The following is a 22,327-nucleotide window of genomic DNA, read 5'->3' as shown; positions in this document are numbered from 1 at the left end:
TGCCATGAGCGCTGAAATGAGCCATAAAATCTGTTCCTTTAACAGAAAAATCAGTAAAATTGATTGAGATTCTGTCACTTTTACATAATTTTGTCAACTTTTGTTGAAATGACTGAAAAAATTAATTTTCATAGCAAAAAAAAAAAAAAAAACACTCGGTTGAATTAACAATAATGCTGTCAGTTTCGCAGAATGTCAGTTGATTCAAGAACTACTACTCCGAATTGTTGATTTCGCTAGCGTAACTTTTTTCATTGTAGAGTTATTAAAGCTAGTATCGAAGCGTACTTGGTCTATATCAGCCAAGGAGTTGTATTATGTCCATCACACTTCATCAGCGCCAATACATTCAGTGGGATCATTGAAAACACTGATTGAATAGGCGAAAATTTCCCCGGGTGGCGTAAATTCCTGAGCAATAAAGCAAGTGCCCTTCACCAGTACGACGAACACCCTGAGCTTCTACTTACCATCCTTTAACGATCAAACACTATGTATTTCTATTCTGGAAATCAGTCTCGAAGAGCTATATCAATAATTTGCTAATCTGAGTTTTAGTTAATCTCACATCTCACTAAGGAAGTTGGCAATCTGTAGAGAGCTTACATGCTAGTACGAACGTAATCTATCCAATTCTAGGCTTCGATACAAATAGGTAAAAGAAAAGGTTGTTGTTGTATGGTCCAAAAAAAAGAGATGATTAGAGAGTAATACAACATTTGTTTATTTTACTGCAAGTATAAACTTGAAGCTTTAATGTGGTCATATAAAATCGTTCTCGAGATGGTCGGGCTAGTATCTTAATGGTGCTTGTTGCCAGAACGTACGGGATCTATATCCGGCATAGGGCCATCAACATCGATCACACCCCCCGAAAATATGATCAAAGCAGGGAAGATTGCAGCTTTTCTATCCATTCATACAATGAGTAGTCCATAATTGTCAAAAAGTACGCCACATCATGCGCTGGTCATAACAGAAATTCCATATTAAAATGTTTCAAAATATTCACAACGATCCTTTTAAAATTTATTCTGCAAAAGTGGTCATGGTTCTTTACTGATTCGCTCGCTATGCCATTCTGAGTTCAAACAGTATTTTAAATCAAAAAAGGAATCACTTTGTAAGTACTTAAATATAGCACAAATGAATTACGCGCTCCAACAAATTATGCAGGGATACAGAAAATGTTTACACACATCCATTCATTTTTGCAAAGCACACAGACGTGTATGTGTATACATAAGTTGGACAGACGCATGTTCACCTTGAACTCATTGGTGAACTTGTGTGCCTCCTGACGCATCATAAGACTGGCCTTAAAGCATCTTTCCTACCAAGTCAACTCTCTTTATAGCCGCTAATACATACACTTGTATATGTGTACGTGTGTGTGCAGGTACTTTAAGTAACATAAAAATGTATTTATGTTAGTAGATATGATTTGCCAAAGTAAATTGTATACCCAAATTCATAAATAAAATTAAAAATTATTAGAATTTTTCGGATCTGGCGTCAATCGATTTTTAATTTTGATTGCAACGAAAAAGTGTGACTTGTGATCTAGAAACTTTTTAATCGGTTTGTTCCTTTTCAAAAGTTGATTGATGATTTCAACAATTTAGAGCATTTATTGTGATATTCGTTTCATATGAATTGAAGCCAATAATGAGTTATCTGCGAATATTTTCGATAAAAAATCGAAAATAGCGATAGGTTTGAAAGATTTCTAAAAACTAAAAACAACTAACCTTAGTGGTAAAAGGCACAGAAGGTAAAAGATATCAAGAACCGATTAAAAATTTATAAAATAGACAAAACTGCGTAAAACATGAAAAATTGCACTTAAACCGACTACTTTAATATGTATGTAATTATCGACTCATATTTAGATAATCTTATTAAACATAAATAGACAAAAATCTACGATTATTATTTAAAAAATAGTTCTTATATATATACTTAATCATCCACTACGGAAGTGGAAGAATAAAATTTTGATGTCACTCCACTACTGCAGTGGATGGTGTATCGGCTAAGTCAAGAAAATTGCATCTCTTAAATACTTCCGATAATTCTATAACGAAAGAAAAAAATATATGGATTTTGGATCGTTTACTATTGATTAAAAGCTTTAGAAGTTGTTGCTACATATTTTTAAATAATCGATAACTGAAATAATCGGTTAGTATTGATTATACAATTTGATGCTAAATATTCAAGTTTAATATATTAATTCTGATAGGGGACATCCCTGGAAATGTTAGATAGGGGATAGGGACAGGTTCGGCATGATTTCACCAGCTATTCTCTATTTTTCTTTATTGTATTTTTAAGAAAATTCTGTTCGTCTAACGTATTATGGCGAATCTCTCTCATATATTCCAATATATTCTTCTTTCTAGTTCCCCTTATTCGGACGTCTCTCATAAAAATGACCTCGCTTGTTTAAAATCGAGTTATCCTGCCGCATTGACGACAAATAGACGGTCGGCAACGAGTAAATGTAGCTCGATTTTTGTATCGTTTGCTTTGAGTGTGCGTCACGACAACAAAGCCAACGTAATTCAAAAAATGCGGTGATAATTTAATTTGTTATTTAAATTTTTTAAAAGCCACATCTGGGTATTTGATGTATTGACTAGAGCAAATTTTGTCTTCATGTTAATAAAAAAAACACAAGTAAAGGTGTCTAAGTTCGGGTGTAACCGAACATTATATACTCAGCGCGAGCTTCAATTGTACATTTCATTTCAGATAAATTACTTCTCTACATAACACGAGGCACGGCCCGTTTAAAAAAATTTCTCCCCATTTCCTCTTACAATAAAACTTGATAAGTGAAATATCATTGATTCAAAACTATTTTTCGCTAAGGTATAGCTTATTATTCTGGTCTACGACCCTTTTAAACTTGTTTTATATCTAAGTTGACGTGGTCTTTAAGCGATCCCGTCCATTCTTACTAGAAATATTTTCTGCTATAAGGAAGATATGTGTACCCAATTTTGTTACGATATGTAAATTTTTCCTCGAGTCATGGCTCCCGAAACATTGAAAATTGCTTAGACAAAAAAGGGGCGGTACCACACCCATTTTTTTCAAATTTAAGTGTTTTCCAATTTAAGGTTATAATTCAATTTAGAAAGTAAAATTCTATTGATACAAAGCTCTTTTTCTCTAAGATATAGCTTATTATTTTCGTCCACGACCCTTTTAAAAATCTTTTATATAAAAGTGGGCGTGGTCCTTAACCGATTTCGTTGATTTTTCTTCAAAGCATTCCTTATAGTAAAGGCAACCTATCTGCCGAATTTTGTTACGATAGATTTAACGATTTTTGATTTATGATTAAAAATGTTTGTAAAATTGATTTTATCACAAGTGGGCGGTGCCACGCCCATTTTAAAAAGTTTTTTCTAATTTTTATCAAGAATCTCAATATCAGTCCACACGTCAAATTTCAACACTCTAGGTGTATTATTTACTAAATAACCAGGTTTTTTGTGTTTTCCAAAATGTTATATATATAAAAAGTGGGCGTGGTTATCATCCGATTTCGCTCATTTTCAACACCAATCTATTCTGGATCCAGATAAGCTCGTGTACCAAGTTTCGTGAAAATATCTTAATTTTACTCAAGTTATCGTGTTAACGGACAGACCGACAGACGGACGGACGGACGGACATGGCTTAATCAAATTTTTTTTCGATACTGATGATTTTGATATATGGAAGTCTATATCTGTCTCCAATCAAAGTTAATATACTGTGTGTGCAAAGCACGCTGAGTATAAAAATTGTGTTTCATCTTCTTTGCCTCCTCCTTTTTACATGGCGGCATATGTGCGCGCATTGTGCTGAAACAAAAACCAAAATAGGTGCAACTTTAGTCATGTAAATGCAAACATAACAACATCTGTGTTTCCCTTGAAATCTTTCAATATGGACATACGTACATGGAGGTGTCTGTAAAGCTCATAATTAAATGTATATGTACATAAAGCACAGAGAATGCTTTAAATGCGTGAATTTTTGCGAATTCATCTGCTTTTGGATTTCCATTCAATCCATACACAAGTTGCTGCATACATACAGCAGCGAAATGAAAAATAGCAGTGGCCATATTTTTGTCAAATTTTGACAGTTAAAATGGTGTTTTTGCTATTTTATGAAAATCAGTTGATTAGTCTTTTAACTTGAATTATGCAAAAGAATCTGAAAAAAGTTTTTGAAAAACTTATGAAAATTGAAAAAAATTTTGGAAAATTTTAAACTTTTTGTTTGTTTAATGGTGTTTTCAATTTATACTTTTTATTTTAAGAATTCATAAGCTTAACACCGGCTTATAATAATTGAATATTTTTCTAAGATATTCTGAAAAGAAAGAAAAGAAACATTTATTGGCATATTGCGATGGTACCATTTCGAAAACCGCAATGTAATGTTATCAAGTGATTCATCGAGATTCGAACCGCGAATCACACGGTGAAACTGCAGTTGCCTTAACCACTAGGTTATCCTGCTTGTATTTGTTTCCTGGCTTAATTCAGCTTATCTTATTTCTACACTAACAACACAATTGAGACATTGTGTCTCTATAATTTGTTTGTTATGTAGATTTGTTTTTCTAAAGTTTCTTTTTCGTTGAAACTTTTTATTGGAAATTTCTTAAAATTTCTTTAGTATGCAGTTTTTTAGCCAAATCAGTTTTAGTCGAACAAAGTATGGTGTCTCACAACACGCATATATTTTTGACAATAATTTTTATTCAGATTTTGTTCCATATAAAAAATGTCGCTCGTTTGTATGGAGGAAGATGTTAAACAACTTTCAAGAAAAAAAAATGTCAAAAACGAATGCCAATTTTAAAAACCTTATACTTTTTCAGGCTCAAGTTGATTAGGCTACAAAACTGCATGCCTAAAAAAATTAGGGACCTTCAAAAAAAAAATTTCGAAATTTACATAATTTTCGCACTTCTTTCCAAAAAATTTTGAGATTGATTTGCATAGCTTCAGTTACAAAATGCATAGACGTTTTTTTTTTTTTCTTAAAATATCGAAAATAAAAAAAGGCAGAATTTAATTGATGAAATTTGATAAAAATTGCTACTTATTTTTTTCTTCGCTGCTGCATATGTATATGGGCACATTTTTTGGGATCTCCCTTTTGGCTGACTGCAAACAAACTACATACTGAACAGTGTTGGCCAATGCAGCAGAATACTTTTAGCTGACAGTCACTACCTGAACAAAAAATACACTGGTGGATAAGTAAATATTACACATATAATTTTTAGAGATTGTGCCAGAAATTGTATCCTCAACTAGTTGATTTGAGAAATTTTGCCGCAACCTACCATTTAGAACACAATATGCTTGGCTGTTTATAATAAATGTTTTGAATTTACAGTAATTCCCTTAAAATAAGTTAATTGTGCACCATGGCGTATGAGTATCATTTTTACACTGATCTGAACAAGCTACACTGGTTTACAGCCAAAATTCAACAGAGACGCCATTATGAAATTCCTATGTAAAATCACCCCCTGATTCCGAAAATCAAGGTTATTTTTAATTCTATGGTGACGGTTTTGAGATATTTACGAATAACCGTTTTTTCAAAAAAAATTAAAAATTGGGTGCACTTAATCATATATATCTCAAGAACGAATTGAGCAATTCCAAAACGGTTTGAAGCTTTTAAAAAGTAATAAAATAAAAAATAAGCTTTCATTCCACAAAATCGATGAACTAATACAAAAATTATAAGCATTCAAGTAAATATATCCATTTAATACTTAAGTACCCTACTGGTACATATGTGTTAGTATTCGCTAACTAACTGATATACGCTACTGGTACATATGTGTTAGTATTCGCTAACGAACTGATATACGAATACTAACACATATGTACCAGTAGGGTACTTAAGTATTAAATGGATATATTTACTTGAATGCTTATAACTTTTGTATTAGTTCATTGATTTAAAGCATATTTTTTTGTAATAAAATAGAGCTTAGAGAGAAAAAAAATCTGCAAAAAAAAAAAAAGTTTTCGAGATCCTTCCTCGCAAAGTACAAATTTCTTTATATTTTTACAAAAAAAATGGAAAAACACGTAATGATTGTTCTTTATCTTTGAATCTGCAGGGCCTACCAAAAAGTGTTGTATGCACAGTTTATAGCCAATTGTATTGCCTTTTAAAAGCTTCAAACCGTTTTGCAATTGCTATTCTTGAGATATATATGATTAAGTGGACCCATTTTTCTTGTTTTTTTTTTTTTTTTTTTGGGAAAAAACCATTATCCATAAATATCTAAAAAACGTTACAATAGAATTAAAAATAACCTTCATTCTCGGAATCAGGAGGTGATTTTAGATAGGAATATCATAATGGCGTCTCTGAGGCAGAAAAAAAATTGGAATTTGTGATCCAGTGTTATCAATTCAGATAAATGAATAAATGTTAATAACATAAAAGTCAGACTAACTGGATTATCTTGCTATTAAGGTGCATTTCTCCTCAAAAACAATATGCTTTATGAATAAATGCGAAAACGTATACAATTAAAGCTGTAAAAATTATATGACCACAACTGTTAATGTCTAGTATACATGCCTAGTATACATACATATGTACATATATTTATATATATATATATCCGGCACAAAGCCATATTACGTAGTAAATACTATCTTGCGGGCGTCTCTTATACACAATCAGCAACTATATATAACAACATCAACCGCAATCACAACCGCAAGCATTGCCAACTGCTAAGGGCACATTGACGGCAATGAATGGCACTGGTGCGCAATGTGTAATGGGACAACTGACCTGCCGCATTTGCATTGGCTTTTAACTTACATTTTGCTTGCTTTCGTTCGTTGGTCATAAATTTATGAAATATGCTATGCTCAAAGGGATTTTCATTTATTTCTTTATATAATTTTGGTTTTTCGATTTTTTTCATTTCATTTACATGGTTGCTCTCTTTTGGTTATCACTTTTCAGAGTGTTAAAAATAAATTTGGTTAATTTAAAAGTGAAGCACTTGAAAGTGGCATGAAAATGTTGTTAATTAATTAACATTTTGAGAATATTAAATTGAAATGAAATTGGATTAAAATTGGCTTACTTGTTGCATTTTCGTTTAGTAGAACATTTTTTAAATTGTAGCGTAGTTGGCTGCCGCTGTCCTGCCTGCATTTTAAAGAAGCTGCATAATTTAAAAATATAAACAGAAGTTGTTATCTCTCTCTCTCGCTCTCTTTTTCCATTCTCTTGTCTCCTTCCATCACTCTTTCTCCATCCTTTTACTTCCTCTATATTGTAAACCACAATATACACTTGAACTTTTATCAACTTTTAAACAACTATGTTTGTAATTTATGTGAAATATGTTTTTATACTTTTCTCTAATATACATTTTTGATGTATAAAAAAATATTCATTGAAAATATTTTGTACTTAGTAAAACAACTTTTAAATATTAAAATAAAATATTAAATAAGGAAAGAAGAAAGCTTTTTAAAATCTACATTTTCTCCAACTTATCCCTATCTTACTTTTCCTCACTTTACACTCATAATTCTCATTTTTCTTTCGTTCCTCTGGCGTTTTTCATTTGGCCACACTCTCTTCGCTGTTCGTCCAAAGAATGACTTTCATCTCCCTTTATATATCGATCTTCCGTCCCTCTTCTCTCATCCTCTCAAACTGTTAATAATACGATTTCACTAATACGAACAATTCGGTCACTGGAAAGCACCGAGCGCTAGGTATCAAAGTAAAAAAAAAAAACAAGTAAGGATGGGACTGTCTTCGGCTGTGCCGAAGACTTCACTCCTTTCATAAATGGGGTTGAACAATAATCTTATCCCATTCGTATCTCCAAATAATGCGCTGTATAAGATATGAAATATATAGATGTACATACCGAAACGATTTTTAAGATAAATATAAAATGGCAAAAAACCCCCTTATCTGAGCGATCGGTTGTATGGCATATATATTATATATAGCTCCGATCGAAACAATTTTTGCAGGAAATCTTCTATGATATATTAGAATAAATATCACCAAGTTTAACGTTTTTATATAGGAAATTAAGGGAGAAATGGCTAAAAATCTTTCCATCTGAACGATCGGTTGTATGGGATATATATTGTATATAGCTCCCATCGAAATGATTTTTTCGTGAAATTTTCTATGATATATTAGAATAAATATCACCAAGTGTAACGTTTTAATATTGGAAATTAAGGGAGAAATTGTCAAAAATCTTTCTATCTGAACGATCAAAGTGATTTTTTCAGAAAATCTTCTTGATATATTAAAATATATATCACCGAGTTTTACGTTTATACTTTCTAAATTGCGGCAGGAATGACCAAAATCGTCTTATCTGAACGATCGGTTGTATGGGAGATATATGTTATTGGGGTCCGATCCTACCGGATCCGACAAATGTCTAATATAATACAAAAATACATCCTTGTGCCAAACTTCATTGAGATATCTCAAAATTTGAGGGACTAGTTTGCGTTCAAACAGACAGACGGACGGACGGACAGATGGACGAGGCTATAACAACTCAGTTCGTCGCCCTGATCAATTTGGTATACTTAATGGTGAGTCTACCTTCTATATTTCTCAACGTTACAAACATCGGACCAAAGTTAATATACCATTTCATGTTCATGAAAGGTATAACAAGGATCACATTCAGGTTATGAGCACACGTTATGGTGATCAGGATACTGTACAGATTTGCTAAATATTTGGTCGTGAATAGAAGCGTCGTTAGCGTTTCCTGTACGTTCTGGATTACGTATGAAGATTTTTGATCAGCATTAGAAGGTGATAGTCGGAATGGTATTTTTTTTATTCGTAAATTTAATGCATTAAAATCTGCCCACAATCATTAAAATGTCAGGTACGAACTCCAAAGTTTTAACCTTAGTTCGGCCGACGATTTTTTTTTTGGCCGACGCTACCACCCCGGTGACTGCCAGAAAAAAGTGTTCAATCCGTTACAGTTGTCTATGACTAAAATTATAAAACCTTATTTTGTATTTTTATTACTTAAAATTCATTAAGTTAAGATGTCACGGAAAATGAGTAAAAAACATTTATTAAAAATATTTTTTTTTTATTAAATAATTAAATAGTGGGCTCGTCGGCCAAATACGTTGTAAAACAGTGTAAATGTCTGAAATTTTAAACTCTTTTTTTTGTATTTTTATTCATTAAGTTAAGATGTCACGAAAAATGAGTTAAACTAATTTATTAAAAATATGTTGTGAGGGTTTTCTTTTTTTTTTTTTTTTTTTTTGTGGGGAGAATGCAAAAAAGTCACCCCGGTGACTCGTCGGCCACACTAGGGTTAAAATAAACATCCGATCCCCTAAAAGTATACCATGTTTTGACACGCACCTCTCTTGCGACCAGAAATATGCATATATAGGCGATCTTAATTTTGTTTTAAAGACTAAGTTTTGTCAAGTTTATTCGAACATTATTTTAATGTGGCAGTGACTGACTAATTATAGAAATTTAATTTTAAATTTAATTTTAAATCAAATATGTGTATGTATTTCACGGACTTTCCTGGGAAAACTGCAATTCACCCACATACTTGTTGCACTCTCATATAATTCCCAAGTCATTTAAATTAATTAATCAACTCAAGTACGCACGTTGTAGTCACCCTTCCAGCCACTTTCAATGCGCTGCTATTCAATTAAACAACTCGAATTAAAAAGTAAATTTTTGCATTTGATTCTGGAAAATAAAATGAGGGTTAGCAACTTGTTGGTATTTAAATCACTTTTCACTTATTTAACCGTTTGAGTAATGACGTTCAAAAAGAGACGGTTTGAAGTGATAACGTTTTACAGCTAAAATGGAGAGGGTTAAAAATAATGACGTACATTTTTTTTATGTTAAGACGTAAGGTCAGTGTGTGATAACCACGCTATAAAGTACTTAGGGCTGTTTTCTTATCATACCTTTAATTTTAGCGCTCACTTTATCCTGCCTATAAGTGAATTTTCGTTTTCTCAGGTCCTTTTTCAAATTACCGGGCGGAAAATTTTACCGGCAGCTCATCTACCCTTTCAAGTTTAATCTTAGGTTTAAATTATAGCATATCATGTCAAGCTTAAAGGTATGCAACAACAAAAGTAGTACACTTTTAATGTGAACGTGTTACAGTTTTCATGTGACGTTGCCGTATCTTCATCAAATGCAAGGTTTAATTTACAGGACAGATGAGAAAATGAAAATCGTCAAATTTGACTTTAAAGTGAGGAATAGTTTATCTGCACGGGAAGTTAATTGAGTTTTAATGGCTGAATGAGAAAACGGCCTTTAAAATCTTAAGCTAAACTCGCATTAAAGATAATAATCTCACTTTCCCTTTTGCACAAAATCACACATAAATTTGGTATAAATTCGTATCATCGCTGAGGTAAGTGAAGTAAATTTAAAACGACTGTTTCTGCTGCCAAATAATAACCCATAGGCGTCCATATGTTCGACGCGTGCTGAAATTAATATATTTAATTATAAATACTTCCATGAGTCTGACTAAAGTACACAGATTTTAATTTAAGTAAGTTAAAAATTAGCTAAATTAATTAAGATTAAATTAAACGCAATCATACTACGGTGTATATTGGAATGATTTTCCGTCATCCCTCGTCAAATTTGGTTTTGAGACAAATTTGGTTCGTTCAAAATCGACACTGATGATGGCACAACGCCGAAACCGGTTTGTTTCAAAACCAAATTTGACAAGGGATGACGGAAAATCGTTCCAATATACATCATTTATCCACCCTGTCGGAAAATCAACAAAACAAGATAAGATAATCATACTACATACATAACATTGAAAATATAAATTTAAATCGCAGAAACAAAAATAAATTAGAAAATAGTTCTTTTTGGAGCTTTCTGGCCGGCTTTCCTTTAAAATAAAACAAATTTTTACTTCTTCATCCTACGCGTTTCGACGCTGTTTAGCGTCTTCCTCAGGGATTTCTATTTATTACACAAAACCAAATAGAAATCCCTGAGGAAGACGCAAAACTGCGTCGAAACGCGTAGGATGAAGAAGTAAACATTTGTTTTATTTTAAAGGAAAGCCGGCCAGAAAGCTCTAAAAAGTACTATATACAATTATAAAACTTGGCCCAATATACATAAAAATAAATTATATTAAAGAAAAATTGGTTACTTTAAATTTACTGAATTAAAACAAACTAAACAATTGTATTCATGTGACTGAAAATTAGATTATTTTGGTTACGATAAGTCTCAACTAAATAGTTATATACTAATTTAATTCGAATTATTTTAAGCGACAATTGTTTTCTCTTATTTAAGTGCAAATCTATTTAAACTAACTCAGTTTGACTGAAAAATCGTGCATTATTTTAGTTTTTTATTAGGCTTCGTAGTTATTTACTGATTTTTTATTGAACCATTTTTTTCGTATTTTTATTTATTGATTATTTTCAGTTATTTGATTTGTTGAGCTTCAATTACGAAATTAGTCTATAGTATTTTATAAATTTTCCTTAGCTTGATTCTTTTAAATTTATTGTCTATATAGTGTTTTAATCGTTCGCGTATTTTTCACTATTTTCTAAACTCACTTTTTAAGTATTCATTTTTAATTGTTTCCTATATTTATTTTAATAACTTGATAGTTTTTTATTAAGTGATCAATCGAATTTTTAATCATTCGATAATATTTATGATTTTATATGCTGCTTTTGTAATCATTCAATTATTTGTAACTATTTAATTAATTAATTCTTTGGTAATTCGAATAATTTCAGTTATTTGACTTTTTGAACTTTAACTATGAGACTAGTTTTAATTATTTGATATATTTCTCATTGACTCGGTTATATTCAATCTACTGAGTAGTATGTGTTTCAGGCCATTCGATCATTTGTCATTATTTTATTAATTGCCTCTGGTTTCAATTATTTATAATTATTCTACTTCTTGGATTTTTAATTACTCGTTTATATTTTATTTAATGACTTACCGATTTTTCAATTTCTCTAATTCCGTTTGTTGATTATTTTTCCATGCAATTATTTGCAGGTGTTTTGTTCATTTATTTTTATAATTCGATTATTTCTTTTTCTTCTTTATTTGAATTTTATTTATTAGATTACCAAGTGACTAACCAATTTTTTACCTTTACATTTACTTCTGTTTAGTTCGGCCAGTAGATTCTTTATTTTACCCCAAAAAAATTCTAAATGTTGGTTGTTAGAAATGTGACCGAAATAAAATGAGTGACTGTTTCCCCACAACTCTCTTCACAGCAGCTCCTACACCTGTCATTGGAGGGGGATCTCTTCATTTCCGCGCGTGGACCTAACGGCCAGTGTCCTGTGATTGTGGCAATGATCCTATATATCTCTTTTAGAGACTTTTTCTCTGTTCTTTTCTGGTTGTAAGTGACCGATACAGCGTGGCTACCTCTGTGATGTCAAACGATGCACCGGCTTTTGTTCAGCAGCATTTTCGTACTCAAGTGAGTGTGATTGGTGCAAACTGTGTTGCTTCGGTTAGCATTATCTCACAGTTACCGACCACCTAAAGGTATATGGTAAATTTAGCGCTTTGAGAGCTGTTTGGCTGTCGGAGTATATTGTAGCGAATTTCGGGCAATTCCGCTTATTTTAAACCTTCTACTAACGTTCGAATATTCTGTATTGCAAAATGGTCTTTATTAGACTACTTTGAGAGTAGTACAATTATACTTCAAAATTATACTTCACTTCAAAACTGATAGCGTGCTTAAATAAAACTGATTACTGGTTGTTAAGCTTGCGCTGCTTTTATACTCTCCGTTGCTTCGTTCGCATATTTCTCCAAAGGTCTAGACGTTTCACCTGCTAGAACTCTTGAATCTCCTGCTTGGTAATTAGTTAAATGAGTACATGCATATTTGTAGTTTATAGCCATATGCGTGTGTATGTGTGAGTAACTACCTCGGCTGATGACCACATCTGTGTGTGTTAGATAGCTCTTCGGCGCCTTCTACATAAGTGTTGCTAGCTTTAATGCGTACATGTACATAAGAGTGGCTGCTAGATGTTATTGTTAATGTGTGATTCTTTACTAATAGCTTAGTGATGCTAATATTCGTCACAATATGTATATCTTACAACCAGAGTATGACCAAGTAGGCATTTTTTTTTATTCTTACGAGCATACAGAAATCTGGACATTTACGGCATCAGTGATAAGTTTATAATCCAACCAATCGACCACTAACCTGGGTGCTTAAATTTGAAACCAAAAAAAACTACTCTGTATGTCATAAAAATTCTTTATTCAGTCATTTGTATTATTGTGAAATTCATTATTAATACTAATTTATTTACAAAAACAATCGCTTCCATAAGTCATAAGTGTCCTTCGCTAGAAAAGTGCCCGGCTGAAATTCGAGTGATCTGTATATTTTTGTATAACCCAGCGGGTAGGTTGGGAGTTCACCAGCAAGTTGGGAGCTAAAATCGTGAAATTGGTATATTTAAAGTTCAAGTAATGTAATTCTGTAGTAAGCCTTACCCCTTTTTAACAAAATCATATATAAATTTTGTATATAAACGTATCATGGGTGCATGAGGGCCTGACTGTTTAACTGGATTGTGTCTAGTTTCGAATAAGTATAATATATCATCATAATGTTCAACACGAGCTGTAAATTAATTGAGAGATTGTTTTCAAGATTTACAAAGCAAAATTGTAGTCTAAACTTAAAAAAATAGACAATAGACAAAATTTATTGAGGAAATAAATTATAATAAAATAAATAAAATGTCATCACACTAAATTAAACATAAATATACCTAAATCGAATCACGCGATTTCAATTTACACGGGACTGGAAAGTCAACTTGAATAATATCCAATTTGAATAATTAATATAAATAATAAACAATTAAATTTCAAAAAAAAAAAAAAAATAGATAATATTTACTCGAATTTTACTAAAGGAAATTAATGTGATCAAATTTGTTAAAAAAATTTATTTATAAACAAAAATAGATTAGCTTATGCCAAACTCAATGATATACAATCAATTATATCTCTATCAAATTAGTTTCCCGATTAATTGGCCAGAGGAAATCAATTCACTTTTTTTATTAATTAACTAGTCAAATAAGACCATCAGCAATGAAACATTTTTTATTTAATAAATTATAAAAATTCAGTTTAATTAAACTCAACTTAACTAAACTCAACTATATTTTTCAAAAAGTTTAGATCAAATCAAATTAATTCGAAAAGTTAAGATGTAGCTGAACCAATTTATTTAAATTAAAATAATGAATTAAATATTTTCATTAAATTAATTTTAATAAGCAAAATTTATTCGTAATATGCAAAATTTATTTAGCGATTTTATCAAACTTGCTTGTGGTAATTTATGTCCAACGAAAAAAAAAAATTGAATTGAATAGCCGAAATGTTAAGGAAAAAGATTAAGGCTGGAATAAAATGAAATCAATTAAAATTTCGTTAAATTAACTAATCGATCTAAATTGATTCTCCAAGTTATTGATTAAAACGATTTAGAATCAGATGCAATTAAAAAAGATGTATATTGAATCAATAAATCTAAAAGAATTAAAATAAGTTAATAAATTATACAAAAGGTTCAACTTATTTGGAAAAAAAAATATATAAAATAAGACCAAATTGATTTCAATTGACCTGATTTAATTCATTGGAATTGATCCACTGAACTCTGTCATTTGAAGCAGTCAAGTCCAATTAATTGACTTTGAAATATTGAAATTCAATTGAAAAAAAATTTCGAAATAAATCTACTCAATAGACCTCATTCAAAAGATTAATTTAAACTAACCTGAAACAATTAAATTACTTTAAGTCACTTTAATCAGTGACTACTAAAATCAAATTAGTACGGATGAAGCAAACATAAATTCAATTCAGCTAAGCAGATATAGTTAAATTAAATTAATTAGTCTTAACAGTCTCTCTAAATTAAATACAGTCCCACTAAATGATGTAAATATAACTGGGTTATTAGTATAAAAATTTCACCAAGTGAAATTAATACGAATAAATTTAAGTAAAGTAAAGCGAAGTTAATTTCAATTAAATGTAGCTTATTGCAGAAAACTTGTTCAAAAAGGTCTATTATATTAAAAGATTACTTGAATTAAACTGGCTTTAAATTAAAACAAATACAATTTAATTCAAATTAACTGAATTAACTTAATATAACTAGTTCATTAAAATCAATTAAGTGAATTAACTTAGTTAAAAATTAAAAAGCTTTTACTCAGTTCAATTCAACTACACTAAAATAATTACAAGCACAAGCAAATAGGTTCGAATAAATAAAACAAAATTAATATATACATAAAACCAAATAACTTTAAGTACATACCCGGTTTCAAATTATAATCTAAAAAGCTAAACTCTCCTCTAAACTCAAAGCTGTACGGAAATATCTTCGTATGCTGTGCTGCTAATTCCGCTAAGCGTTGTGCACCAAAACGAATGATACCATCGGAAAAAAGATCGCATAAACGCGCGACATTAGCTGAATTTAGGCCCACAAAATTAGGCAAGTAATAATCCTTCAATGCCTTATTAATTTCACTCAAATTTCCTTTATGAGCATCATACAAAAACAAGACTGGCGCCAATTTTTCAAATTCTTCAATAAATTGTGCCTCAAGTTTGGAATCCTTGTAAATATCTACAGCTGATTGACAGAATTCACCATTTGTAAAACCAATTAGTATAGGCACCTTAGCGAATGCACCACGTTGCATGCTCTCATAAGGATGTTCAATAAGAAAACGTTCTTGACCAAAATCTCTTTCAATCACCGGTCGAAAGAGGTAAATGGGATTATCTAAACCGAACTCAAAGAGACTACGCAGCGTTGCAGCGATTGTTGCACCATCAAATCGCTGTAGGCAACTCAAAATCTCCAACTCATTCACCGCTTCGGAGCAATTCAAAACATGCGCCTGCTTTCGTAACACATCCAACTGTGCATACTGAGGTACCGTCATTTGCGGTGGTACTGAACCACTTATTAAAATCGCTTTTTTAAAGAGTCCCTGTGACATTGGCGATACCAAATGTAAACTAATGCTCAATGCACCAGCGCTGGAACCCATCAATGTAATATCTTGCGGATTGCCACCAAAGTGTACGATGTATTTTCGAACCCAACGTAGCGCCTGTACTTGATCCTTGAAGCCGGCATTTCCAGGTATTTCGCTTGTGCCCAGTTGTAGAAAACCGAATGTGCCGAGACGATAATTGAATGTTACAAGTACAATTTGTTTCGAGAGCAGATAAGCTGGACCCAACTTAGTGCTGACTGCTGAGCCGAGGTACAAACCACCTGCATGTATGAAAACTATGACTGGTAATGAAGCGGTTTCGATAGTCTAAGCAAGAGAGAAAGAGAGCGAATGTCATTTTAGAAGAATCTAGCTAGTGATTCATGTTACTTACAGTTGGCGTATAGATATTCAGCGTAAGGCAGTCTTCCGAGGCATTCTTTGTTTTAATAGAACAACATTCGTATCCATCATTGCGAGCATCTATGTATGTAGGTAATTCCCTAAGAGGTTTAGGATCCTAAAAACAAACGTAAAATGTAGGCATGTGATAAATCCCTCTTTCCTTCTTATCTCGTTCTTCTCACTCTGGCTCTGAATTGGGTCAACGCTATATATGTCCTCCCTCATTTCCTTGTCTCTTTTCAATTAATTACACATTTAAAACTTTCTTTCTTGCTTTATGTTCGGGCATGTCAGTTCGGAATCTTTCGTTTCCTCTCATACATACTAGGGCCGATTACATACAACACGGCGTCTACAGACCATAGCCACAATAAAGCAAAGCCTGACAACAGCCGTGTCCAAGCATTGGCTACTTGATTACTTTGACGATGGCAACCACAACTTTAAATTAAGAAAATAGTGGCGAAAATAATAATAAAAAAATATTATGTTTAGAAAACTCCCAAAAGAAGGATTTTATTATTTTGTTACCTGTTATTTATTTCAATTTTAGCTTTTGTTGACAAACTAAAAAGAACGCCACTCACTGTCACTACCCAAAATAAGAATTGAGTTTAATCTAGCTACAACGGCATTCTGCTAGGTTGTTCCGAAAATAACAACCATCGTAAGAACATGCGTAAAAATAATTTTATAGGAGTCGCTTTGTAGTCGCCGTCGAGAATGTAATCAGGCCTACTATTTTTCATCTTTCCCGCCCTTTTCTAACTCTCTCTTGCATGCTTGCCTTTACCGTTTAATAATAGCTATGAATAGTTCTAGCTAACTCTCGTTTTCTCCCCTATCCTCTCATCACACTCATTCTCCACTTTTCGATGTCCATTCATTATTATTATAAGGCTTACCTTGAACCTCAACTCTCCAACGGGCGGCTGTGCAAAAGGAATACCACGAAAAGCAAAATATTCTTCGCCAGTCCAGGTTTTATTACGCAAACCTTCCACTGTAATTTTTATTTCCTCTGAGTAGAACTCAATTTTCAGTGTTTCATCAGTTTTTGAGCTACTGGAATTCGAACATGTTTGCCCCAATTTCAAGCCAAAACAAAAAAATAAATTTAATAATATAAAAAATTTCAATAACATGATAATGCCACTTAAAAACAAATTTTTATGACGAAATGAACTTTTGATGCTGCCGCCATTAACTTTGATTAAAAACTAAATAATTCTTTAAATTGCACTGTAAATTGAAATTCCAATATGCATGAAATTGAAGCTTGATAGCACAGATTTTTTATATGTAATTGTGTGCGAGAGTGAGATAAGAATCCCTTGTACTACAGAGTTAAATTCTTCTTACACGAAATTTTAACATTTCAAATGACTCAGTCAACTTAACGATTGCAGGCCAAATATATAACAGTATAACAGTTTGTTTATGGTGACCCGTGAACATAATCCTTATCGTAACCGTAACCATAACTAAATGCTCAGAAACATTTCGAATTTTTTCTTTGCAGCGAAAATAGGTGCACCCAATAGTTTTTGACGGCGGCCTGACATAAGGTCAACGAACATAACGTCAATTAACCTTATGACCGCTTTTAATGTACATACAGTCAATTTGCTTTATATATGAGATTTTCAAATTTTTATAAAGTCGTTTCACTTTTCCTCGATTTTCAATTTTACTCAATGACCGCTTTAAAAATTTCCGTTAGACCCTAAAAATTTTCCTAAAATTCGCCAACGAACTTTCTTAAATTCGCTCAAAATTTTTTAAAATCTGTAGGCAAAAAGTCCGCCCCTAAAACTTGTCTGAGAGTTTTCCTAAATATGGCCTAGATTTCGCCTTCTTCTTCGAATTCACCTCATCATCAAAACTGTCTCCCTTTTCCATCTTTTCGTTCTTCATTTACGTTTACCTTGTCTTTGACTTTTACCTATACTTTACCTTTATTATACCTTTCATGAACATGAAATGGTATATTAACTTTGGTTCGATGTTTGTAACGTTGAGAAATATAGAAGATAGTCACACCATTAAGTATACCGAATTGATCAGGGCGACGAACTGAGCTGATATAGCCATATCCGTCTGTCCGTCCGTCCGTCTATCTGTTTGAACGCAAACTAGTCCCTCAAATTATGAGATATCTCAATGAAATTTGGCACAAGGATGTATTTTTGTATTATATTAGACATTTGTCGGATCCGGTAGGATCGGCCCACTATAACATATATCTCCCATACAACCGATCGTTCAGATAAGACGATTTTGGTCATTCCTGCCGCAATTTAGAAAGTATAAACGTAAAACTCGGTGATATATATTTTAATATATCAAGAAGATTTTCTGAAAAAATCACTTTGATCGTTCAGATAGAAAGATTTTTGACAATTTCTCCCTTAATTTCCAATATTAAAACGTTACACTTGGTGATATTTATTCTAATATATCACAGAAGATTTCACGAAAAAATCATTTCGATGGAAGCTATATACAATATATATCCCATACAACCGATCGTTCAGATAGAAAGATTTTTAGCCATTTCTCCCTTAATTTCCAATATTAAAACGTTATACTTGGTGATATTTATTCTAATATATCATAGAAGATTTCACGAAAAAATCATTTCGATGGGAGCTATATACAATATATATCCCATACAACCGATCGTTCAGATAGAAAGATTTTTGGCAATTTCTCCCTTAATTTCCAATATTAAAACGTTACACTTGGTGATATTTATTCTAATATATCACAGAAGATTTCACGAAAAAATCATTTCGATGGAAGCTATATACAATATATATCCCATATAACCGATCGTTCAGATAAGGTGGTTTTTGCCAATTTCCTATATTTATCTTAAAATCGTTTAGGTATGTACATCTGTTCACTATATATTTCTTATCTTATACAGCACATTGTTTGGAGATTACGAATGGGTTAAGATTATTGTTCAGCCCATTCATGAACGGTATGAAGCCTTCGGCACAGCCGAAGACAGCCCCGTCCTTACTTGGTTTTATTTTTAATTTTATTTTATTTATACTTTTGCTGTTATTTTTATACGCAGCTCTACTTGTACACAGGGTATTATAACTTTGATTGGATAACGGTTGGTTGTACAGGTATAAAGGAGTCGAGATAGATATAGACTTCCATATATCAAAATCATCAGTATCGAAAAAAAATTTGATTGAGCCATGCCCGTCCGTTAACACGATAACTTGAGTGAATATTGAGATATCTTCACCAAGTTTGGTACACGAGCTTATCTGGGCCCAGAACAGATTGGTATTGAAAATGAGCGAAATCGGATGATAACCACGCCCACTTTTTATATATATGTAGGATATAGTTATTATGAGTGCCATCTCAAATTTAATTATTTGATTGTTGAATGAAACACTTAATAATTTTAAATATATTTCATCGACAAACAATCGAGTTAGCTTTTGAAACACAAATAATTTTTTTTTTCAGTTTGAAAAGAAAATTTTAAAAGCGACATTAAAAAGAAATAATTTATAAAATTTAAATTTTGAAAATTTTAAATTGAATTTTAATGTTTTTAAAATAATGAAATGTTTTAAAGAATGTTTTAAATAAATCGTTTAAAATTAAATGGGGAAAAATATAAAATAGCTTATCATTTATTCACGCTATTGATTAAATCCCACATATATAACATTTTGGAAAACACAAAAAACCTGATTATTTAGTAAATAATACACCTAGAATGTTGAAATTTGACATGTTGACTGATATTGAGACTCTTGGGCGTGGCACCGCCCACTTGTGATAAAATAAATTTTACAAATAATAATCATAAATCAAAAATCGTTAAACCTATCGTAACAAAATAGGAATGCTTTGTAGAAAAATGAGCGAAATCGGTTACGGACCACGCCCACTTTTATATAAAAGATTTTTAAAAGGGTCGTGGACGAATAAAATAAGCTATATCTTTGCAAAAAACAGCTTTATATCAATGGTATTTCATTTCCAAAGTGGATTTATAACAATAAATAGGAAAAACTTCAAATTTAAAAAAAATGGGCGCGGCACCGCCCCTTTTATGACTAAGCAATTTTCTAAGTTTCGGGAGCCATAACTCGAAGAAAAATTAGGTCAGAATAGAACCACATGTATATGTATTATTGCGCAGCCTTGTAACACTATTAAGCACACAAAACAAAGAACAACGGCATTTTAAGTGTACAGCTGGGTATGTAATGTTCGGTTTCACTCGAACTTAGACTTTTTTACTTGTTACCTTTACATTCAGTCTCACTTTTTCTATTACTGTACCTAACTGTTATTTTTTATTTTTACTTTAATTTTACTTTTCTAACTGTACTGTGGTTTAAAACTAATACGTGTTACAGCAGGGTATAAATAAATTATGGACGTATTTGTTGAGTGACTGCCTGCCTATCGGCATGTTTGCATATGTAAACAAAAACGGAAATGTGTACGAATTGCAAATATTTGCAAAAAGTCTCTTTTATATCAGCTTTTATTTCTGCATTTCAATATTTCTATGAATGAACTCTTTGTTTGTGTAAGCGTGGAATGTTTCACTCGCGATATTAGTGAAGGAAAAAGCAAGCTGAAGGCTTTTCATTCAAACAAGCGGGCGTTTTACATAAAAAAGGAATAAAAATTCATACACAAACATTTCTAATACACGACGATTGAGCCGTCCAATTTGTACTCATATTTTTTTCTCGATTTTTGTGACTAGTCTTTCTCGTATTCTAACGACTCACAGTGAAGTTGTCACATAAAATGCCACACCCGCCGCCAATATCGCTTTTAGTTTTTTTTTTTAAGCTATTGCATAGATTTTATCGCGGGCTTGGCGACTAAATCAAATAAAAACCGTAACGGATATTTGTCAAAAAAGGTTCGAAAAGGCTCGAAAAGGTTCGTAAAGGTTCTCTCTCTCTATCATAAACAGCGGTGGGCACCACTACATTTACACGGTTACCAAATTGAGAATGTGTTAGCCAACACGAACGCGTAGCGAGCACGAAAGCAAAATCAATTATTTATTTAGTTTGATTTCAATGCTTGTACGGTGAATACGTGTCACACGCACTCTTTGGTACTCTGTTTTAAGCGCGCGCGCGACACTTCCTCACCGTACGTCCATCGAAATCAAAATAAAAGAGCTGTCGTTGATTTTAACGAAGTAGCCATTGTGCTATCGCTTATCGTATACATATATGGTCGCTTACAAGCCAACCTAATAAAACCGCACTGCGTTTTTTTAGCGCACGCAAACAACCGGCGTTTTTTGTCCTAACCCAAATAAGCATGTGTGCAAACGTCAAATCTAAATGTTACGCAGAACTAAAATTGGAAATATAGTTAGGTTTTCACGCAGCAAATTCAATTTGAGTTGCTCTTATACAAGTTGTATATGCATGAGACAATTTTGAAAAAAATGACTTGCGTGCGTTTATATTAGGTTGGCTTGTTAGCAGGTGCTAAGCTCACGCCCACCCCGGATCATAAAGTTAAAGTTAAAGTGAATGTTAAAGTTAAAGCGAAAGTTAAAGTTAAAAATAAAGTTAAAGTTAAAGTTAAAGTGAAAGTTAAAGTTAAAGTTAAAGTTAAGGTTAAGGTTAAGGTTAAAGTTAAAGTTAAGGTTAAGGTTAAAGTTAAAGTTGAAGGTGAAGTTAAAGTTAAAGTTAAGGGTAACGTTAAGGTTAAAGTTAAAGTTAAGGTTAAAGTTA

The 22,327-nt window shown here is 32.1% G+C and overlaps 2 protein-coding genes across 7 annotated transcripts in view; one reads left to right on the top strand and one right to left on the bottom strand.

The window, feature by feature from the left end:
* msi (musashi) overlaps positions 1 to 22,327 on the top strand; it is a 584,216-nt gene that overhangs the window by 284,515 nt on the left and 277,374 nt on the right. The window lies entirely within an intron of this gene.
* LOC137238877 (juvenile hormone esterase-like) lies at positions 13,359 to 17,819 on the bottom strand. Of its 3 annotated transcripts, none has more exons than XM_067763904.1 (5): positions 17,474 to 17,817; positions 16,558 to 16,683; positions 15,470 to 16,490; positions 13,618 to 13,747; positions 13,359 to 13,556 (listed from the first exon to the last, which is right to left on the bottom strand). In XM_067763904.1, the coding sequence occupies exons 1-5, from the start codon at positions 17,711 to 17,713 to the stop codon at positions 13,427 to 13,429; spliced, it is 1,647 nt and encodes a 548-aa protein (XP_067620005.1). In that variant the 5' UTR covers positions 17,714 to 17,817; the 3' UTR covers positions 13,359 to 13,426. The 3 variants fall into 3 exon arrangements, with proteins under 3 accessions (XP_067620005.1, XP_067620006.1, XP_067620007.1); XM_067763905.1 differs by having other exon boundaries at positions 13,421 to 13,556; positions 13,618 to 13,701; positions 17,474 to 17,818; XM_067763906.1 differs by lacking the exon at positions 13,359 to 13,556 and having other exon boundaries at positions 13,666 to 13,799; positions 17,474 to 17,819.

The sequence above is a fragment of the Eurosta solidaginis genome, chromosome 1 (assembly GCF_040869045.1).
Source record: "Eurosta solidaginis isolate ZX-2024a chromosome 1, ASM4086904v1, whole genome shotgun sequence".
Lineage (NCBI taxonomy): Eukaryota > Metazoa > Arthropoda > Insecta > Diptera > Tephritidae > Eurosta > Eurosta solidaginis.
Note: the sequence above shows the minus strand (reverse complement) of the source record. Positions and strands in the feature narration are given on the sequence as shown.